Below are 17,306 nucleotides of genomic sequence, written 5' to 3' on the forward strand. Positions count from 1 at the left end.
ATAGGCACGAAATGAAATTCACTTATTGTGGCGGGAATCATTCTTTCACCCACTTTTTCTGCACGCTCACGGAAGCAAACCGCGTCCAAAGCGTTCAACTTCAACATGCTGCATAAAAGGAATCGAACGCGCCGTGCACAGCCACCACATTCTTAAATTGCCCAAGTACCTGCTGAGGTGCTTGAAAATCAACAGGCAATGTCCCGGCAGGCCATATACTCCAGCATGCTAAAATGTCCAAATAAAATGCGCAGGGCACATAACAACAAAGAGAAACAGAAAAAAAAAAAACACCGAGCAACCAAATCAAGGATCTTCTATAAAAACACCAACCTCGTCAGGAAAATACCGCCCTACGAATCCTACAGCATCTTCACATCTGCAGACCATCTGATTCTCCCCAGAACGGTGGTATGCGCCAGATAAAGGCTCGTGTGTTTCTTTTTTGGCACTAAAAGCCATGTAAAGGCATCCAGTTCATCTTAAAACTTTCCAGAAGTCAGGACATTTTCTGCAATGAAACACTTGCTATTCTCATTAGATGATAATTGAAAGAATAGAAAACAATATGCCAGCTAATGAAGAAAAACAAAAATATACGCCGAATAAGTGACAAAGAGCAGATTTCTCCACTGCACTCGCCAAACGTGTCAAAACGCGGAACACGGGTGTCCGGCGCTTGGCTTTTGCAATCGAGCGCGTTCGATGAGAAAGTGAAGAAAAAGGCAGCAAGCTTTAGGTCTACCCACTAAACATCCGAACCAGAGCTCGGCGTTCTGAGGTCCCGCACGCTCTCGTCCCCTTTTCTTACTCCCTTTTTCGCCCCATAAGAATGCTACAATATTTCAATCTAACGCACGGACGATATGATCACGGCTGTCTGACTTTCGTCACTTAGATTGTAAGTATAAATACCCGTTATTGTAATATGCAAATCAAGGTTCCCCCAGAATTTTCGGCTGTCAGTGTACAAGGAAGGTTAAGGCCCGTTCACACTCTTGCAACCGAGTACAACTGAGAGAGACCAGACCGGTTTTTAAGCCTCTTGCGACTTCTTAGGACCGGAAGTGGTGCAGCGGAGCTGGTCCTAAGAGATCGCAAGAGGCTTAAAAACCGGTCTGGTATCTCTCGGTCGTACTCGGTTGCAAGAGTGTGAACGGCGCTTTACTCGCTACGTACTGCTGGAGAGGACCGAGTAACGCTATTCCTCGATCGAGAACTCACGTACATGCTATATTACATTCTACCCCACGAGGGTAACGAGTAAGTTTGTGCAAGAGTTTCTAAATGACATACCTCGTACACAAAAACTGTACGATCTATACCGCCGAAATAAAAATTTGAGAGACAATGCTTAGAAAACAACGTCTCATAAACCGAATATTTATGACCCTGAATGACGGAAATCCCACATTTCTCCATGTAATAAGTCGCTTGCGCTGCCATTTAGCTTGGTATCACATGCTGCGTGGTTCACAGGGGCAGAAACACCTTAAAGAAACTATATACCCACTTATATTACAATTCATGAATTTGTCATGAAAGAAAAACTTGAACGAACGGGAGGGTAAATTGGTGGGAATTCAAAAAGGCGATAAAAAGCCCCCCCCAAAAAAGACAAATATTTTAGATTTTGAACATGCAGATATTTGTTCTGCAGAATAATCCCCGCACAGTTATCAACTGCGAGACAATCAAACAGTAATTCATGCCGAGTATTATCCTATCCACAAAATTCGACTGGCAGAAAGAGGTCCAAGACGATCTAAACTGACAGGAGATGTTCGTGCGGCGAGAAGGCTACATTAAAAAAATATGTCTTCATTTAGATGAACTACGCCCCCGTCAATACCGAGTATTTTGTGCCAAAATCGATTTCCGAAAATTCCTCAGCACAATTTGGAAGATCTTGAGTGAATTCAAAACAACTCCTGAAATATACAACCACTCCGAGCCATTCTTATTTTCAATGAAACGCATTGCAAAATTTATTCCGTATAGGCCTTCAGTGATGAAACTTTGAACAACCTGTGGCGCCCTCATTTTGGGTAGCAAAAGCTCACTTGATTGGGCCGCGCACGACTTGCGGCACCTCGGCTAGTCTCTTTTTTCTTTCTGTGTAGTGCTGAAGAACAAAAAAAACACTTTTGTACGTCCGAGATACGTTAGATTTAACGCCGGGAGACAATCGAAAATCCCAGATTTATGATAAGACCGCAAAGGTATGCGTTTCTAATCTCGCGAGTCGTGTGTCTTGACTCTGGCATCCCGTCATTTCCCCCGCACACTTTTCCCTTTGGATTACGTCATACGGCGACTATTGTCTCACGCTCTTATCGTCTAAGCTTTGACCAGTGCATCGACGGCGCTATAACTTCTTTTTGTTTCTTTGTATTTTTATTGTTATCGCCTTCCGCACCACGCCATTATAACTTTTCATTTCTTTTTTTTGTTTGAATTTTCTCATCGGTATCGCGTTTCACACCAGAGCAGCTGCCCTAATCTGGGGCCCTAAGCTGCACGCTTGGCGAAAACGACGGCGACAAATCTGGCGGCCGCGATTGGCCAACGCCTCACTTGACCTTGGCGCCGGCCAATCATAGCCGCCGAATTTCTCGCCGACTTTTCCGCCAAGTGTTCAGATTAGGGCCCCTGGACACTTAGCGAAAAAGTCGGCGAGAAATCCGGCGGCTCTGATTGGCCGGCGCCAAAGTTAAGCGCGGAGTTGGCCAATCACGGCCGCCAGATTTCTCGACAACTTTTTCGCCAAATGTCCACACTCTAAAAAATGTCTGCGCGTCTACTTTCACGCACAACACTCGGAGAGCCAATCAGCGCAACTTATGGAGGCAGCTCAGCGAAAGACGATGCGGAAACATATGTTTAGAACAAAAAGCGCAGTCTGATGTTCATGATTGTACTACCCAAAACAAGGCCTACCAAGTTCCTTTGCCCAGTGCCTCCTGGTCAACAGGGGAGGCCTACGCGTTCCGCATCTCTCTCACGGGAAACGCGACCCAGAAAAATGACACCAGAATGTAAATGAGTAATGAACCTGCAGTTTACGAAAAGAACTTGGATGAGTTATAATGATTCACTAAGGCGAACTAGAAGTAGCCCTTCCATACATAAATCCAAAATCTGGTCCCGGTCCCGATGGCATGACATACGCTTTCTTAGCTCACATGGGGGCCGGTCTTAGGATTTAGCTGCTAAAATGTTTTAATCAATCTTGGGCAGATGGAGAAGTACCCGATGCATGAAAACGGGCAAGAAGTGTTCTTTTACTGAAAACAGGAAAGTCGGGACCGCGCCATGTGGCATTTGAAAACCGTGCAGAAAAATCGATGGGAAAGATTATTGATAGTCGCTTAGCATATCTCGAGGAACAATATGTGTGCCCCAAAAGAATGTATGGTATCCCGAGAGGACGGAGTTCAATAGGTTATGTTCTCGACCGTGTTAATTTTGTAGAAGAGGATGAGTGCCATGTAAAATCACGATCGCTGCTTTACTGAACGTGAACGGGGTATTCGATCGTGTCATACACGATGCTATCTTACAAGTGCTACGGGAGGTTGGTTTGGAAAGTGGTTCCTACGCATAGGTAAAAAGTTACCTTTCAAAAGTTGCAATCTTTATGATATCACGAGAGCGTAAATCCGTCGTTCGCTACTTCACTCGAGGTGTTCCTCAGGGAGGCTTCTTAGTCTTAACACTATTTAATATAACACTAATTTGCTGTGATCAATTGCTACTATTCCGCCTTAATTTGTAATTGTTTGCAGATATATCCAGATATAGGCATCCTGTCTACTCGGGTGAAAGCAAAGGCGAGAGTACAAATATATTTCAAGGGGCCTCATAAATACCTTTGCTACCGAGTTCCTGAAATTTGTCACCAAATCATCTGCCATCGCGTTTAGCCTACGTAAAGTGGAGAGATATCCGCTGCGTTTATGGGGCCAAACACTTATCAAAGTAACGGGAAAAATGTTCCTTTGTTTATAAGCAGAGGATAGACATGGTCACATCATATTACGTAGTTCAAAGCAATAAGCTCACAAACTTTGTCGGCCATTTTTTTTTATTAGCGGCACTATGTTGAGCGCGACAGTACCGGCTCTCCTGCGGTTAAATCGGGCTCTATTACTAGGTTTGCTTCGGTAGTGTCTCCCCATTCTTTATGCGATGTTTCAAACAAATCCAAAGAAAATGAAAAGAATAGAAGCACGTGCTCTTCGCATTTAAATTGTCTTGGAATTCTGGTTGGTACTTCGGCCATGGTCACAATTGCAGAGGCTCAAGAAACACGACTAGAATATCTATATATTATAAAATGTGAGAGCCAATTTAAGACTTAGTGCAAAACATGGCAATTCTCTTTTGCCAATAATGACTTAAAAGGACTATAATCAAGTCCCTCAAGAGCTCTGTCCCAAATGGTACCCTCTGTTCCCGATGATCTTGCGTCATCTAAAATTTCAAAAGCGCCACCATGGAGAGTTCCTGAGCCTCATGTCACAGTTGAAAAAGGTAGAAAGAAAAAGCAAACACGCCAATATTTGCGATTATGCAACTTAGTTTATATAACATTGTGTATAATCACGCTTCAACGAGTCATGTTTATACCAATGGATCTACTACTTTCGATAGTTCAACACTGTTGTCTGTTATTGTTTCAAAACATCTCACAACGACCACGTCTAAGCTGTCGGGACAAGAAGCCGCACGGCACGTGGAGAGACGCCGCCGTTAGTGGGAAGAAAAGAAAGAAGAGGAAGACAGAAAGACAAGGCTCGTGGCGGGGCGAAGCGCGAGGCAGAACAAGACCAGGACTCAAGGCGAAAAGTCGAAGACATCGAGCCCACAGAAAAGAGCCGCACCACTGCCAACCTTGGCCCACCTCCGAGGACTCATCGATACATGAGCATCGATTAAACCTTTCTGTGATGATAGCGCTTCCCCGTCTAACCTCCTCGGAGCGAATGGAATTCGGCCTGATCGGGCAATATCGACGGGCGACCCACATGACTGGCGCTTCCAACGTGGGGCCCGATCAGTCTGCCGCTCTTTCTGTTCGCTCCCAGGGAGTTCCACGAATCGCAATAGCTAAATTTAGGATTCCTTTGTTTTTTTACAGGGGTGCTGTTAAGAGCTATATAATTTCCCCATGTCGTGTCTGAGGGCAAACAAATGCCGACACAAAACTTTGGACATTTACTGCCATCTATAAACGACGGCGGCAACCAGACAACGGGCTTGTCGGTTGTCTGGTCGCCGCCGTTATTTATTGATGGTGGCAACTTTTCTAGCCTTTCTACTCTGGCTTGCCGACTTGCGGCAGGCCATTACTTTATTCCCACCATAGTATAGCTTCACTGGTCTCCCTTCTTCAACAGAATGGAAAGGCGGGAAGTTTTCCTATAGAAATTTTGTTACCCCACTGGACGCCAGTGACTTTAATGTTCTGCCGCCATGTACAGGTCTCGGAATAAGGCCACCTCGCCAGAGGCCTCAATCCGGTCAGTGGCAGACATTGACTCGGACATGGGAGAAGGCACGAGTGGGCAAGCGAGCGTTGAGGCAGCGCTAGAGTCCCCAATTCCAGCGGTGAACAAGGAAAACACCAGCGATCTAATGCACGCCATGACGGCGATGTTCGCGACGTTTTCTTGACAGATGGGTTTGGCCCCAGGGTGGTGAATCCCGTGCCTACGCCCGTGCCCCGCCCACGGTTGAGTGTGCTGACGCCGGCCTATTCGGGCTGCTCCGACGGAACATCGGTACACGATTTCTGCAGGATATAGACTCGTACACTGCCGGGTCGAGCGCGTCCGGAGTGATGGCCCTGATACGGATTATCCCAATCGCGTTGACGGGCAACGCAGCGCGTTGGAGACGAATGCAGAGGCCGTTCCTTTCGATGGAAAATTTCCGTGCACGGTTCAGGGAGGAATGTCTGCCTCCCGATTATGAGATACGGATCAGAGATGAGCTAGTCATCCGTACTCAACACCCGGACAAGAGCCTGATAAAGTACATCCGCGATCTCCAGAAGCTCTACTCCAGAGCCGAACCTACAGCGTCAGACGCCGAGACGGTAGCTAGGGCGATCCGCCAGTGCCACCTTAGCTTTAAAACCTAGTTGTGCGGACGTGAATTCACTGATCTGGAAACATGGAAACACTTGCCAGAGAGGCGCGCACCATTCACGAGAGCTTGCTCGCAGAGTTGAAGTATCGCCCCCCTGCACGCGCAGAGGAATCTCTGGAGCCGGGTTGCGATTGGACAGGACGAGACGCGGGCGCTTGCGATGACCCACGTATGCCGTACGTGGCCGTTACAGGACACAGGAGTGGCGAAACTGCTGTGCCCCGCGCCTTGGATCCCTTCACTTTTCAACAGAGGCGCAGAGCAGCCAACGTGGGCTTTTCCAGGACGTGGCGAGTGCAACCGTCTTGTGCGTAAAGAGGGGAAAGAGTGTCAAGGTTGTTACATATATTGATTATATATGAAACGTAGTACTTTCCTTTCAACCATTTCCAGTTTGTTTACACTGTGATGCCTCGGTAATATGGACGCCTCTGTTCCTCCCAAATATGTTATAATGTGAGTTGTCCATAATAACAAGCCAAATATGCATGCATTTTCCCAGTTTGCCCTCGAAAAGGGTGTCCATATAGCGGGACATTCATATTAACGCGGTCCGTATTAAGTAGACATGACTGTATCTCTTTGTGTAGGATAGTCCCAAACGGCTGATTCGTACTCGAGTACTGGGCGAAGCAAGGTTTTGTTTATGCAATCAGCTTAGTTGATCTGGTGCAACGCTTTAGATTGGGTTTTAGGTGCCAAAGTTGGCCTTGGACTTAGCGTACAGTTGTATCAACATGAATGCTCCACCATAGGTCCGCTGAAAGTGTTACGCCAAGGCATTTAAAGTTCGAGAGGCTTAGGAGAAAGTTGTTTATTGTTTAGCAAAACGTAAACGGACACTTTTTTCCAGCTATGGTCACACTGACATTTTTGGTTGGGTTAAATGACCTTTGCCAGGCAGAGCACCAGTTTGAGAAATCCTGCAAAGGTTTAGTAAAATAAAGCTTGTCTTCTGATTGTTTTATATCGCGGAACAAGGTACAGTCGACCGAGAACTTTCTTAATTTCGCTTTAACACGGCAACCCAGGTCGTTCATAAAAATAAGACATAAAAGAAGCCCCAGGACAGACCCCTCTATATGGCGACTTTCCGCACGTTCGTGTCTGCTGTCTTAGCTCAATTTATTGTCTCATGTCGCTATATATATCATGATTCCGTTTTCCCATATTTTGAGAACTGATACGCTATCGGAGGCGGCCTTTTCTACTGAAGAAGAAAGAACAGTATAGGCCAATATAGTTCGGCCGTGACAATTCCTCGTATCTGCCTACTGCTTTGGCTGTTCGTATAATGCGGCAACATTATCTACAATACATAACGGCGGGGCGGGAGACAAAAACACCAGGTAAGCGACCTCACGCACCGATAATGTAACGATAAGAGAGCACAGAGCTCTAAAGCGGGTAGGCAAGAAAAAGCTCCTCTTGTCGAAGTTCATTATTCGCACAACCTTCACAGGCAAGCGCCGTCGAGACCGACTCCACTTTTGAATAGCCGCTCCCGCCATTCATCTAGGTCATTTTTCACCGTTAAAGTAAAAAAAGGGTAGAACACCATGTCGACCTTTTCAAAAAACAAGATGAAATCCGCCGTTGAGCTCAGAACGATGCCGCACGAAACCCTGTGCGATGTCTACGTATGTTTCGAAGACATCGGGCTTACAAGCGCCAGGTTACTCTTTTCTTCAACTCGGTCCTTTTCTAGCTCATCCAAATGTTCTCTGTGCACGTCTCTAAAGCACTGGTCGGTCCTGGTGTGTTATGATGACCTAACGTTTCTTTGCGAAGCCACCGAAGTTGGAGGCAAGCTGAAGTCGTACTTGCGTCTGTTGCCTGAAAAGAATCAAACGATGTGGGAGCGGATGACCCCAAAGGTAAGCAACATTCTTTTATACTGAGTACTATAGCTTCGTCGCAGCCAAAGTTGCGCAGGCAAGGGAAAGCATAACCAGTTAATGAGTTTCGTCTGCTTCATAATGTGCATGGCCTCTTGTCAGAGGTGCACAACGTAGCATATATACACGGCATAGCATCGTATAATATTTCAACTCGAAGTTAAAATATTTAAGAATTAAAAAATGAAGAACCGTTTGTGCAGTCACGTCTCATTTCTGAGTCAGTTCACGCCAAACGATCCAGGAATAAATTCAACCCTCAAGGATTCTGTCTAAAAAATTCTAGGTGGTATTGGTGATGTAAAAGTACTCTTTCCAAGATAATTTTGCTATAGCTATTTATTTCATTTAATTTTTTACGAACATTTCGATTTTGCGGCAAACAAACCCCAAAGGGTAAAAAACAATTTTTTTTCGAAAAGCTTTGAAACAAGATTGTGAAATAAACATCGCTTTTAGAAGGTAAGCATATTCTCGTAAATTACTCACTATGTTTTGTCACGTATTTCCGAGTGTTTTGAGGGTTCAGGCAAGTTAAATATTGCCGCGCTCAGGGCCCAGCAAGCAACGCTTGGTCACGGAATTTCAGAAGATTCCCGTTTATTTTTACTCGGGGCGTAATTTTCATCCTTTCGCCATTGTTTCTTGCACTAGAAAGTGCCTGTTCATTCTCGCCCCGAGCCCGCGACGCTCGAAGCTTCTTTGCCGAACATTTCAGGTGCTGACGCACTTTTGACAAGAAGCGGCCGGCCCGCGATCTTGTCGAGCCAGTCTCGCTCTCGCTTGCTGTTTCGTCGTCTAATCGCCGCTTTTCCGCTGCCTCGACGCTTGTTATTTATTTTGCTTGGCAAAGTCCGTCGATTAAACTTTCATTTTCACTTCACTGTTCGTTATCTCGTCACCTTCGTTTTTTTATATTTCTGGTGGAGCTGCGGGTAACGCATATCCCTGCAGCGTACCCCTCCGAGGGCCCGCAGTGGAAGTCCGACACCAAGCCCACGAAGACGCAACGAAGACACAACCAAGACCCGATTAAGTCGCCGCAGCCAAGGGCTACCCCCGGAACTCGGATTTCTGCCAATCAAAACCAAGCAGCCAACGAGGCCGACGATAAGCCACCAATCGTCGCAGACCCTGACCGCCGCCGCCGTCGTTTACCTGCCCATCGCCCCTCGTACGCCGACGCCCTTCCACGGCGAGATCCACGAGAACGTCGACGACTTGATCCAACACCACGACCGCGTGGCACGCCATAACAAATCGACTGCCGAGCAGTATACCCGTGAGCCATATGAAGGTGAACAGCCCTTTTCTTGTTTTTGGCACTCCTGCAAGTTTTAGAACACGTTCTGTTCCAAAAAAGGGCTAGAACGCAAAGTTTAGACCCCAAGCCACCTACCATTTGAGACGTTGAGAGTTAATATAGCTTTAGGGAGCCGTAAAACATGCAATAAACCAGGTAAGGTGTTCACCTTCATATTTCCCGCGGCTGCACCTGCAAAACCTCTACTTTTCGTTGGAGGGTACTGCGAGGCACTGGTTCGAGAACCAAGAGGCTACGGTCAAGTTGTGGGACGCCTGCGTCACCGAGCTGAACCGGGCGTTCATGAATCAGCATCGTAGGCAGCGGGCCGAAGACCTTCTACAGGCGAGGACTCAAGACCCTAACGAAACGGTCACCACTTTCGTTGCAGACATCCTTCGCCTGTGCAGCCGCGCCGACCCGCAAGCCGCTGACCAAAAAAAGTTGCGCTTCCTTATGAGAGGCGTGAAAAGAGAAATCTTCGGCGGACTTATTCGCAACCCCCTGACGACCGTTGAAGAATTTGTTGCCGAAGTGACAAACACCGAGCGGGCGCTAATGGCCCGAATGCGCAACTATCATCAGCTCAACGACGTTTCAACTCTGGCATCGGCCAGCTCCGAGTTCAGCACCAGCGCCGACGAGCTTCGCGAGATAGTCTGCCAAGTCGTACGCGAAAAACTCGAGAAACTACAGCCTGCTGCCGACCCACCGACGTCGCTGTCCATCGCCGAAGTTCTGAGGGAAGAGCTTGAGAGAGCCATCGAACCACGGGATCCTGTCAACCCTGCTCCGCTCCAGCTGCCGACCCTAAGCTTCGCCGCCATGATAGCCAGACCTGAACATTCGCCGTATGTCTGATCTTAGCATTTATGCGTTTCATTTGATTTGTGTTTCTTGCTTAGTGCCTGTAGCCTTTTCGATGATGAGGGCGGGAGATATATGGTGCGATCGACTGCAAGTTTAGATGAAAACATTTTGTTTGTTCATGTGCGATCGAGCTCGTGCCGACGAGTAACTATGTCGTCTTCCTCGGTGCCGAGACTGAACCGATGAAACGCCATAGAGCTGCCCCCCCCCCCCCCCCCCCCCCCCCCTAGAGCCGCCGCCTGTAGCCAGCGGGTGATGGAACGATTCCGTTGCAGTACCAGTTGTGGGTCCAGAGAATAGTTATTGGTGTTTCCGTCTGCCACGAGCAGGGCGACGTGTGCGAGAGCAGGAAAGGCAGCTCTCAAATCCTTGCAGATAGTTGACGCTGAGGTCAGGCAATGATGCAGCGGACAGCGCGAAAATCGACCCAGTCGTGTTGTTTGTCCGGCTCGATCAGCACAGAATGTGCAGCTTCAGACTCTAGGGAAGATGTCGGCTGTGGAGCCGAAGCAATATTATCCCAGAATATGAGGAACCGAGCGGAGAGCGTATGCCTGATGCAGAAGCGATGAGGAGACCCTGGTCAGTTAGCAAGGTGCTATGCTGTGAACAGTGTGGGAATGTCAATTAACGTTCACTTGCCGAGCCGGCTTGGCCAGCGAGGTGGTCGCAGCCAATTTCTCGAACTAGCCGGCAGCAGACAACACGGGGCAGAGGCGATCGAGGAGGTTGCAAATGCGGAGGCCGGGAAAGTGGAAGATGCCGCTGCTGCATTTTTACCCGAAAAGGCATGCCGAGCCCTGGGCTGCGAAGAGTGGTCCCATGGATGGCAGGTGCTCGGAATCGATCATTACACTAATTTGTTGCGTGTTCGATGATGAGGGCAGAAGAGATGATGCGACCATAGTGGCGACCGACTACGAGGTTTACTGAAAACATTCCGTTTATTCTCGTGCCGTCGAGCCTGTTCCGTTGAGTAGCTTTCTCGTCTTCACTGGTGCCGACGCCGAGGCTGAACCTATGGACCGCCACAGTCACATATTTGAATCTTGTCTCATGTACTGATTGTCTTTTTACACGGAAGTCTGCTTTATCTTTTTCTTCCAAATGTTACTGCTCATTCGTAACAATAAATGTAAAATCTCAAACTGCCATATTTAAATTTTCAGTTCATAAAACCATCATAAATTTAATTAAGAGGCTCAATTGAATATAGGCCGTCTTTTTTATATAAATGTTTTTTTTTTTTGACAGAATAAAATTTGGCAGTAATTATAAAGTACAGTCAGAGTGAAAAGAGGCGTGTTCGAGATTGCATAACCTGCTTCCTAATAAAGCTGATTTCTTCTTTTTTTATATATTTACGTTATAGTGCAACGCTTCCATGACTCCTTTATCAGTTGTTCATTTGAAGCAAACTCTAAAAACACATCGTTTTCAGATTCTGAAGAGTTTTAAAGCACAAAAAATAAGGTTTTTTAATTAATATAAAATTTCACATTAGACTAGTACAGTGATGGTACTATTTGTATTCAGCTCGTTCTAAACTTACTTAATTGTTGATAAAGAAGGCCGACATGTTTGTGCTAACATAATCAGTTCGAATATCACACAACTGAAATATTGCGTTACCTCATTTAATATCAGCTGACCAGTCTGGGAAGCATTATGATGTCAATTTAAACAATGAATAGACCCCTTTCGAAAGTCACGTGTTGAATATTAGACGGTCGGAACCACTGCACAATGGCGGAGCGACGGCATCGAGAAACGTGCAAGTCATTCCATAAAATAGCGATCGCTGGAGCGCGGCCAACATTCCGAGCCGACGAGCCAATCAAACAGCGTCAAAAGTGCAACGTAACTGCGATCATCACCTTTTTCTGTGGGTGTGTTTTCTCCAGTGTGCCGTGACGTTGATGTTTTAGTCCGCCATTGTGCAGGGATTTCACAGCTGCTATCAGAGTACCGCATTTCGAAAGGGGTCTATTAGCACTGATTATTATGGCACCTAAAATCTTCGAAGGCGTTCTAACAAGAAAAACAAATTATCATCTCTATTTATAAAATTATTATGTACCCAATACGATTGTTCGTTTGTTTGTTTTCGAGGAAAACTGCAGCAAACGGCAAAATAAAGATAAATTCACATTGTTTATTTCAGTGCTCACTCACCCATAAGCCATGGGCATAGATGCACGTTTCCATTTCAGGTCTTAGCATTAGATGAGCTATAAAATCAAGAAATGTAGAAACCCGTAGTCGCATTAATTTAACTTCTCAAGTTTCATGTTTGCAGGTGCACCTTGGCAAGTATAACCTTCCAAAGGCCCGACTTATGGAAGTCATGGCACTCTTGAATGAGAACGAAGATTACAACCTGTTCACAAACAACTGCAAGCACTGGACGAAGAAACTGCTGAAAGAACTTGGCATAGACTTGGACAATGCGTCCTTCATGAAGACGCCGAATTTCATCGATCGCTGTTTGCACTGGCTAATGGACTTGGAGTCCATCTAGCTCTCCTTCAATTGCACGTTTCTCTGACGACTGGCAAAGATGACGAAAACCAGCCCAACTCCGGTGCGCCACTCAGCGGTTTCATGTCAAGATTACGAGTTGGTCTTAAAGAAAACGTAAACGAAGGACTGATATCGACATCACTCCTTCGGACGCATGTAAATTGTCAAACTACAGTTGTAAGAAATATAAGCGGGAACAGCCCATCGGCCTTGTTGCTGTGACTGCAGAGTCCACAACCGTCATAATCTCAATTTCTCAGAGTTAAAAGACAGAAGCCCAAACTTTAAGTTTCAGCCCTAGTTTAGAGCAGAACGTTAATAATGACAGAAAAGTGCTCCAAATATACGTGAGAGGCTGTTCTCTCTCATATATCTTACGTCTGTTCAGTGGCTGGCGGTAAGAGTTGGAATCTTTGAGCGTCAGCCAGGCAGTAAAAGCCAAGCAGTCCACTTTCTGTCTCAGCTTTAGTCCAGACGTAGCCGACACTACGAGTACGAACTGACGGAATCAGTCAGACAATGCTAGAAGCGCACCATGATGGCTTTTTGTGTGTTTTTGGACGTGTTCTATTATCAATGAATACCATAAACAGGAAAGGGCCAGTGACTTCCGCTTTGGACGCTGTCTGATTCGTCCCATTAGCTCGTAGCGTCGGCTGCGCCTGGATTTAGGCTGAAACGAAGTTTACAAGCAGTAAGCAGCAAAAGCTACATGAAAAGCTGCATGTGTTGCAAAAGAAAGCACTTGGAGCTATGGGAGATGTCCCGTCTGACTTTCATACAGCCAGCGTATTCAAAAAATTTCATGTTATAAATGTCCACACATTGTATGATTACAGGCTCGCCACTAGCCTAAAAGTGGAGCAAATTAGAAATACGAACTTTTTTTTATAAATCTTGCACAAATCTCGAAAGACATTCATAGTTACCCTACCCGCGGAGTTGAATGTTGGGAGGTGGTCACACCGAGAACAAATTATGGCACACAAACGCTGAAATACGTTGTTCTTAAATTATTTAATCTGTTTTTAGCTAAAGGTATTGATTGGGACAAGTTGTTGTTGAGTTAAGTGAGGTCACCCTTTTGTCCCATATAATACACCCCAAAACTTGAAATCGACGTACAGCGCTCTGTAGTCGATCAGACGGCCCCGTATTTTTCGAGGGGCTTGATAACGGTGGGATATAACTTATTAAATTGCTAAAGTATGTATCAAAGACCAAAGAAAAAAAACAAGGAGTGTTTGCAGTAGGGCCCAGAAAACTCCGATAATCTTTTTCGTAGTATATAATGCGTACATTAGCTCTCTTAATAAGTTGCACCATCATGGCTATCAAGCCCCTCAAAAAATTTGGGGCCGCCTGTTCGATTATAAGGCGCTTTACGTCGAATTGAAATTTTTGGGTGTATTATATGACGAAGGGCGTAATAATACACCCTTTCTTCTGAGGGTGTAAAGTGTTGTGATTAACATGTTGTGATGGCGATCATTTTCTGTACATTTGTGTTTCTCTTTTGATTGCTGTATTATTTCCCCACTCTGTCGCTGCTGCTGTAGGCGGTCAGGAACCCGCGTCAAGCTGTACCGCAGAGCTTTTTTTCCTGATCGCCACCATCATCTTATGGTGGAAATAAACACTATTATTAATATTATTATTAAGTGAAACGTAAGAGCTCGGACTCTAAACTCGTCAAATACAAAGCAGAGGTCGAAGCTCACGGCGCGCGCCAATTGGCCTATCGCGACAATGACGCAGCGCTTTTGTCGCCGAAGGCCAATCGAACCGCTTCGCAAACTTTCGGCTCCAACTTTGTGTTTGGCGAGTTTAAAGCCCCTGTAGTGGCTGTCTGTAAATTTGTCGACGCGCAACCCAGCACCTCCCAGACAGCAGCAAAGCCTGCGTTTTATGTCGCATGACGTCACGTCCGGGAAGCCGGAACGGGCGCTCATTGGATGCGAGTGCCGCGTCAGCGTTGTCGTGGGACTATGATAGGAAGCGAGTCCCCACGCGAACGCTTACGCGGCACTCGCATCCAATAGACCTATTGCTATATTACCCAAGCATCAAGGAGAATGCAGGAATTGGTGTTCCACGCGCCGCACGTGCTGGCCTCAGCAGCAGTAACTTTTCTAAAGCAAATCCCTAAAACAAATGGCATCTTGCACGCGTGTTTGTTAACACTTTATTCTGGGCATTTACTTCGAACCTTTTATACGGGGAAGGCGTGCGCGTGTGTCGCGTGGAACATCAATCCCTACATTCCCCTTCATGCTTGGGTAATATAGCGAATGGTCTATCAGCGCCCCCGCCGGCCTCCCGGACGTGATGTCATGTGACGTAACGCGCAAGCTTTACTGTCTACGCGGTGTTCTACAACCCCGACGATCAAAACCTGCACACCCTCCGCCGCAATAGTGTGCGCGTCAAATCAATCAGATTAGCGTTGACTGTTGAGTAGGGGCCTTTCAGAACTTAAGCGTTATCACTGTAACTGTGATGCCTCCCGTGTTGCAGGCTCCGTGGTCTGCATTGCCGCCAGGTCATGTTGGCGGCCACTGTGCATTACACACGTAAATTTTATGACTTTCTCACATCATCACCTAATGAGGTTGAGATACCGCTGCAACTATCTAAGATAGTTTCCGATCTTAGGATTATCAATAAGCAATTTTTTGTTAGAACAGCCAAACTATTACACTTTAAAGGGGCGGTGCAGCGATATTTAATTGGAATGTTTTTCACTTCACACGAGCTTACTGGCACTAGTGGAACTCAACGATACTCGCTCGCAATGCCACTGGCCAAGAAACTCCTCTGTTACGGTGTAATTTCAAGGACAATAGCAAGCGTTTTAATTAAAGCTCTCCTTCGCAAAACTTGATGACGTAGCTGGGTGGTCGCAGTACCTCCCAGTGACGATATTTGAATGTGACTCATAGATTTGACCCGAGCATTGCTTGGGCACTCGATTTGGGCTCGTAAAAATCGATAGCTCGAGAAGCATTCGGGTAATGTCCTGTGTCCAATCGCTGCAACGACGAAAGTAGCCGAGCCATAACAATGTTTGGAACTCAGCGCGTGTCCTGTGCCTTGCCAACCCCAGCGCGTGGCTATGATCAAAATTGGCGGCATATAACCGGCTCCAGATCACGTGGCCGCTTGTTCTGGCTGCGAATTGAGGGGGCGTTGCCGTACTTCCGGTGTTAACAGCAGCACCTCTGTTGCGGACGCGGCGTGTTACCCTGGGATGACGGGCGGGAATCAGATGCCCGCAGGGCCGCTACCATGTCTGTGAGGTGCGAGATTTCCGCTCGGATCTTTTGCAGTTGATCAGGAGTAGCCGGTTCCGCTTGCACGGCTGAGACTGCAGAAGGGGGAACCGCCATTAGTCTATCGGCAAGCTCAGCCAGCCTTCAGAGGTTTGTTTCTCCGACGGAGGTGAGCACCATGCGCACGCTTATGGGGAGCCGAGAGTTCTCGCAGCATGATGCTGTCGAGACCCGCCGTCGTCGTGCCGAGCAGTTGCTGCATGTGACGCAGCAGCTGGCTCGGCGTCCGGTCCCCAAGTTCAGTGCGAGTACTGGGGGGCTATGTTGCGCTTTTTGCACTCCCAGGAGACTAGGGAGAGGGAAGTGACGTCAACGGCACAGCAAACGCAGATTGGGTGTTGATTTCGTTTTCTTCTGTCAACATCCAATCTGCATTTGCTGTGTCGTTGACGTCACTTCCCTCTTCCAAGTCTCCTGGGAGTGCAAAAAGCGCAACATAGCACCCCTGTCCTCACAGCCCATCCAAAGCTGTTACTACTGCAACAGACTCCAGTAGGACGAGGTAGTGGGATTCGAAAGTCTGTTGTGCAGATTTGTACCTAGCAATGTTTCCGGTATTTTTTATTTCTTTTGTATTTTATAATGGAAAACTCTTTTCTGTTAAGAGGATAACAAGCGTTGTAACCTCAGTATTGTTGCCAAACCTGCAGGTGCTATCATCGGTGCACTTTTAAATAAATATATGCCACAGCCACGGATCAGCAATGAGCACTTACCTTGGAACTTGGGTGTTTTGTAAGTATTCATTTTAATTGCGCGATAATGACATTCGTCTTCTATTAGAATGAAAAAAACGTAAACAATATTCGACATGATGAATAATTTTGGACACCCGCTGCATGCGTGATCTGAGCATTTCTTCTTTTCATGTGAAGTGTGTCTCTTGCTTGCTACCTGTAGGGTATGCGATGTTGAGGACGGAATAGATGCTGCGACCGACTCCGAGCAATCAAAACATTCTGTTTATTCTCACGTCGTTGAGCTCGTGGCAATGAGTATGAGAAGCATTGTCAGCTTTGGCGGTTCCGAGGCTGATCCAGTAGACTGCCACAGAGCCGTCGCCTGCAGCTCTGCAGACTGTGAGAAATGTCACGATTTTGTTGAAGTGATTGCGGGTTCAGACAGGTGTTGTTCCTGTTGACACGTACCGCAAGCAGGATGACGTACTAGAGAGCAGGAAAGAGCCTTCGGAAGCCGTGCATGGTAGTCGACGCCGAGGTCAAG

General features: G+C 46.7%; 1 protein-coding gene across 2 annotated transcripts; it reads left to right on the plus strand.

Moving 5' to 3' along the window:
- The first annotated feature begins 7,576 nt into the window (after positions 1 to 7,576).
- On the plus strand, positions 7,577 to 13,559 carry LOC115328189. 2 transcript variants are annotated; one of them, XM_029989371.3, is made up of 3 exons: positions 7,577 to 7,831; positions 7,948 to 8,033; positions 12,527 to 13,559. In XM_029989371.3, exons 1-3 carry the CDS (start codon positions 7,789 to 7,791, stop codon positions 12,746 to 12,748), a joined length of 351 nt encoding a protein of 116 aa, XP_029845231.2. In that variant the 5' UTR covers positions 7,577 to 7,788; the 3' UTR covers positions 12,749 to 13,559. The 2 variants fall into 2 exon arrangements, with proteins under 2 accessions (XP_029845231.2, XP_029845229.2); XM_029989369.3 differs by having other exon boundaries at positions 7,718 to 8,033.
- The last annotated feature ends 3,747 nt before the right edge of the window (positions 13,560 to 17,306 follow it).

This window comes from Ixodes scapularis, unplaced genomic scaffold, assembly GCF_016920785.2.
Source record: "Ixodes scapularis isolate PalLabHiFi unplaced genomic scaffold, ASM1692078v2 PGA_scaffold10__122_contigs__length_95168666, whole genome shotgun sequence".
Lineage (NCBI taxonomy): Eukaryota > Metazoa > Arthropoda > Arachnida > Ixodida > Ixodidae > Ixodes > Ixodes scapularis.

Excerpts from the sequence above, each read along its gene's own strand:
- LOC115328189 (XM_029989369.3), top strand. The coding sequence starts at position 7,740 with ATGAAATCCGCCGTTGAGCTCAGAACGATGCCGCACGAAACCCTGTGC. Across the intron at positions 8,034-12,526 it reads GGGAGCGGATGACCCCAAAG|GTGCACCTTGGCAAGTATAA; the intron begins GTAAGCAACATT and ends TCATGTTTGCAG.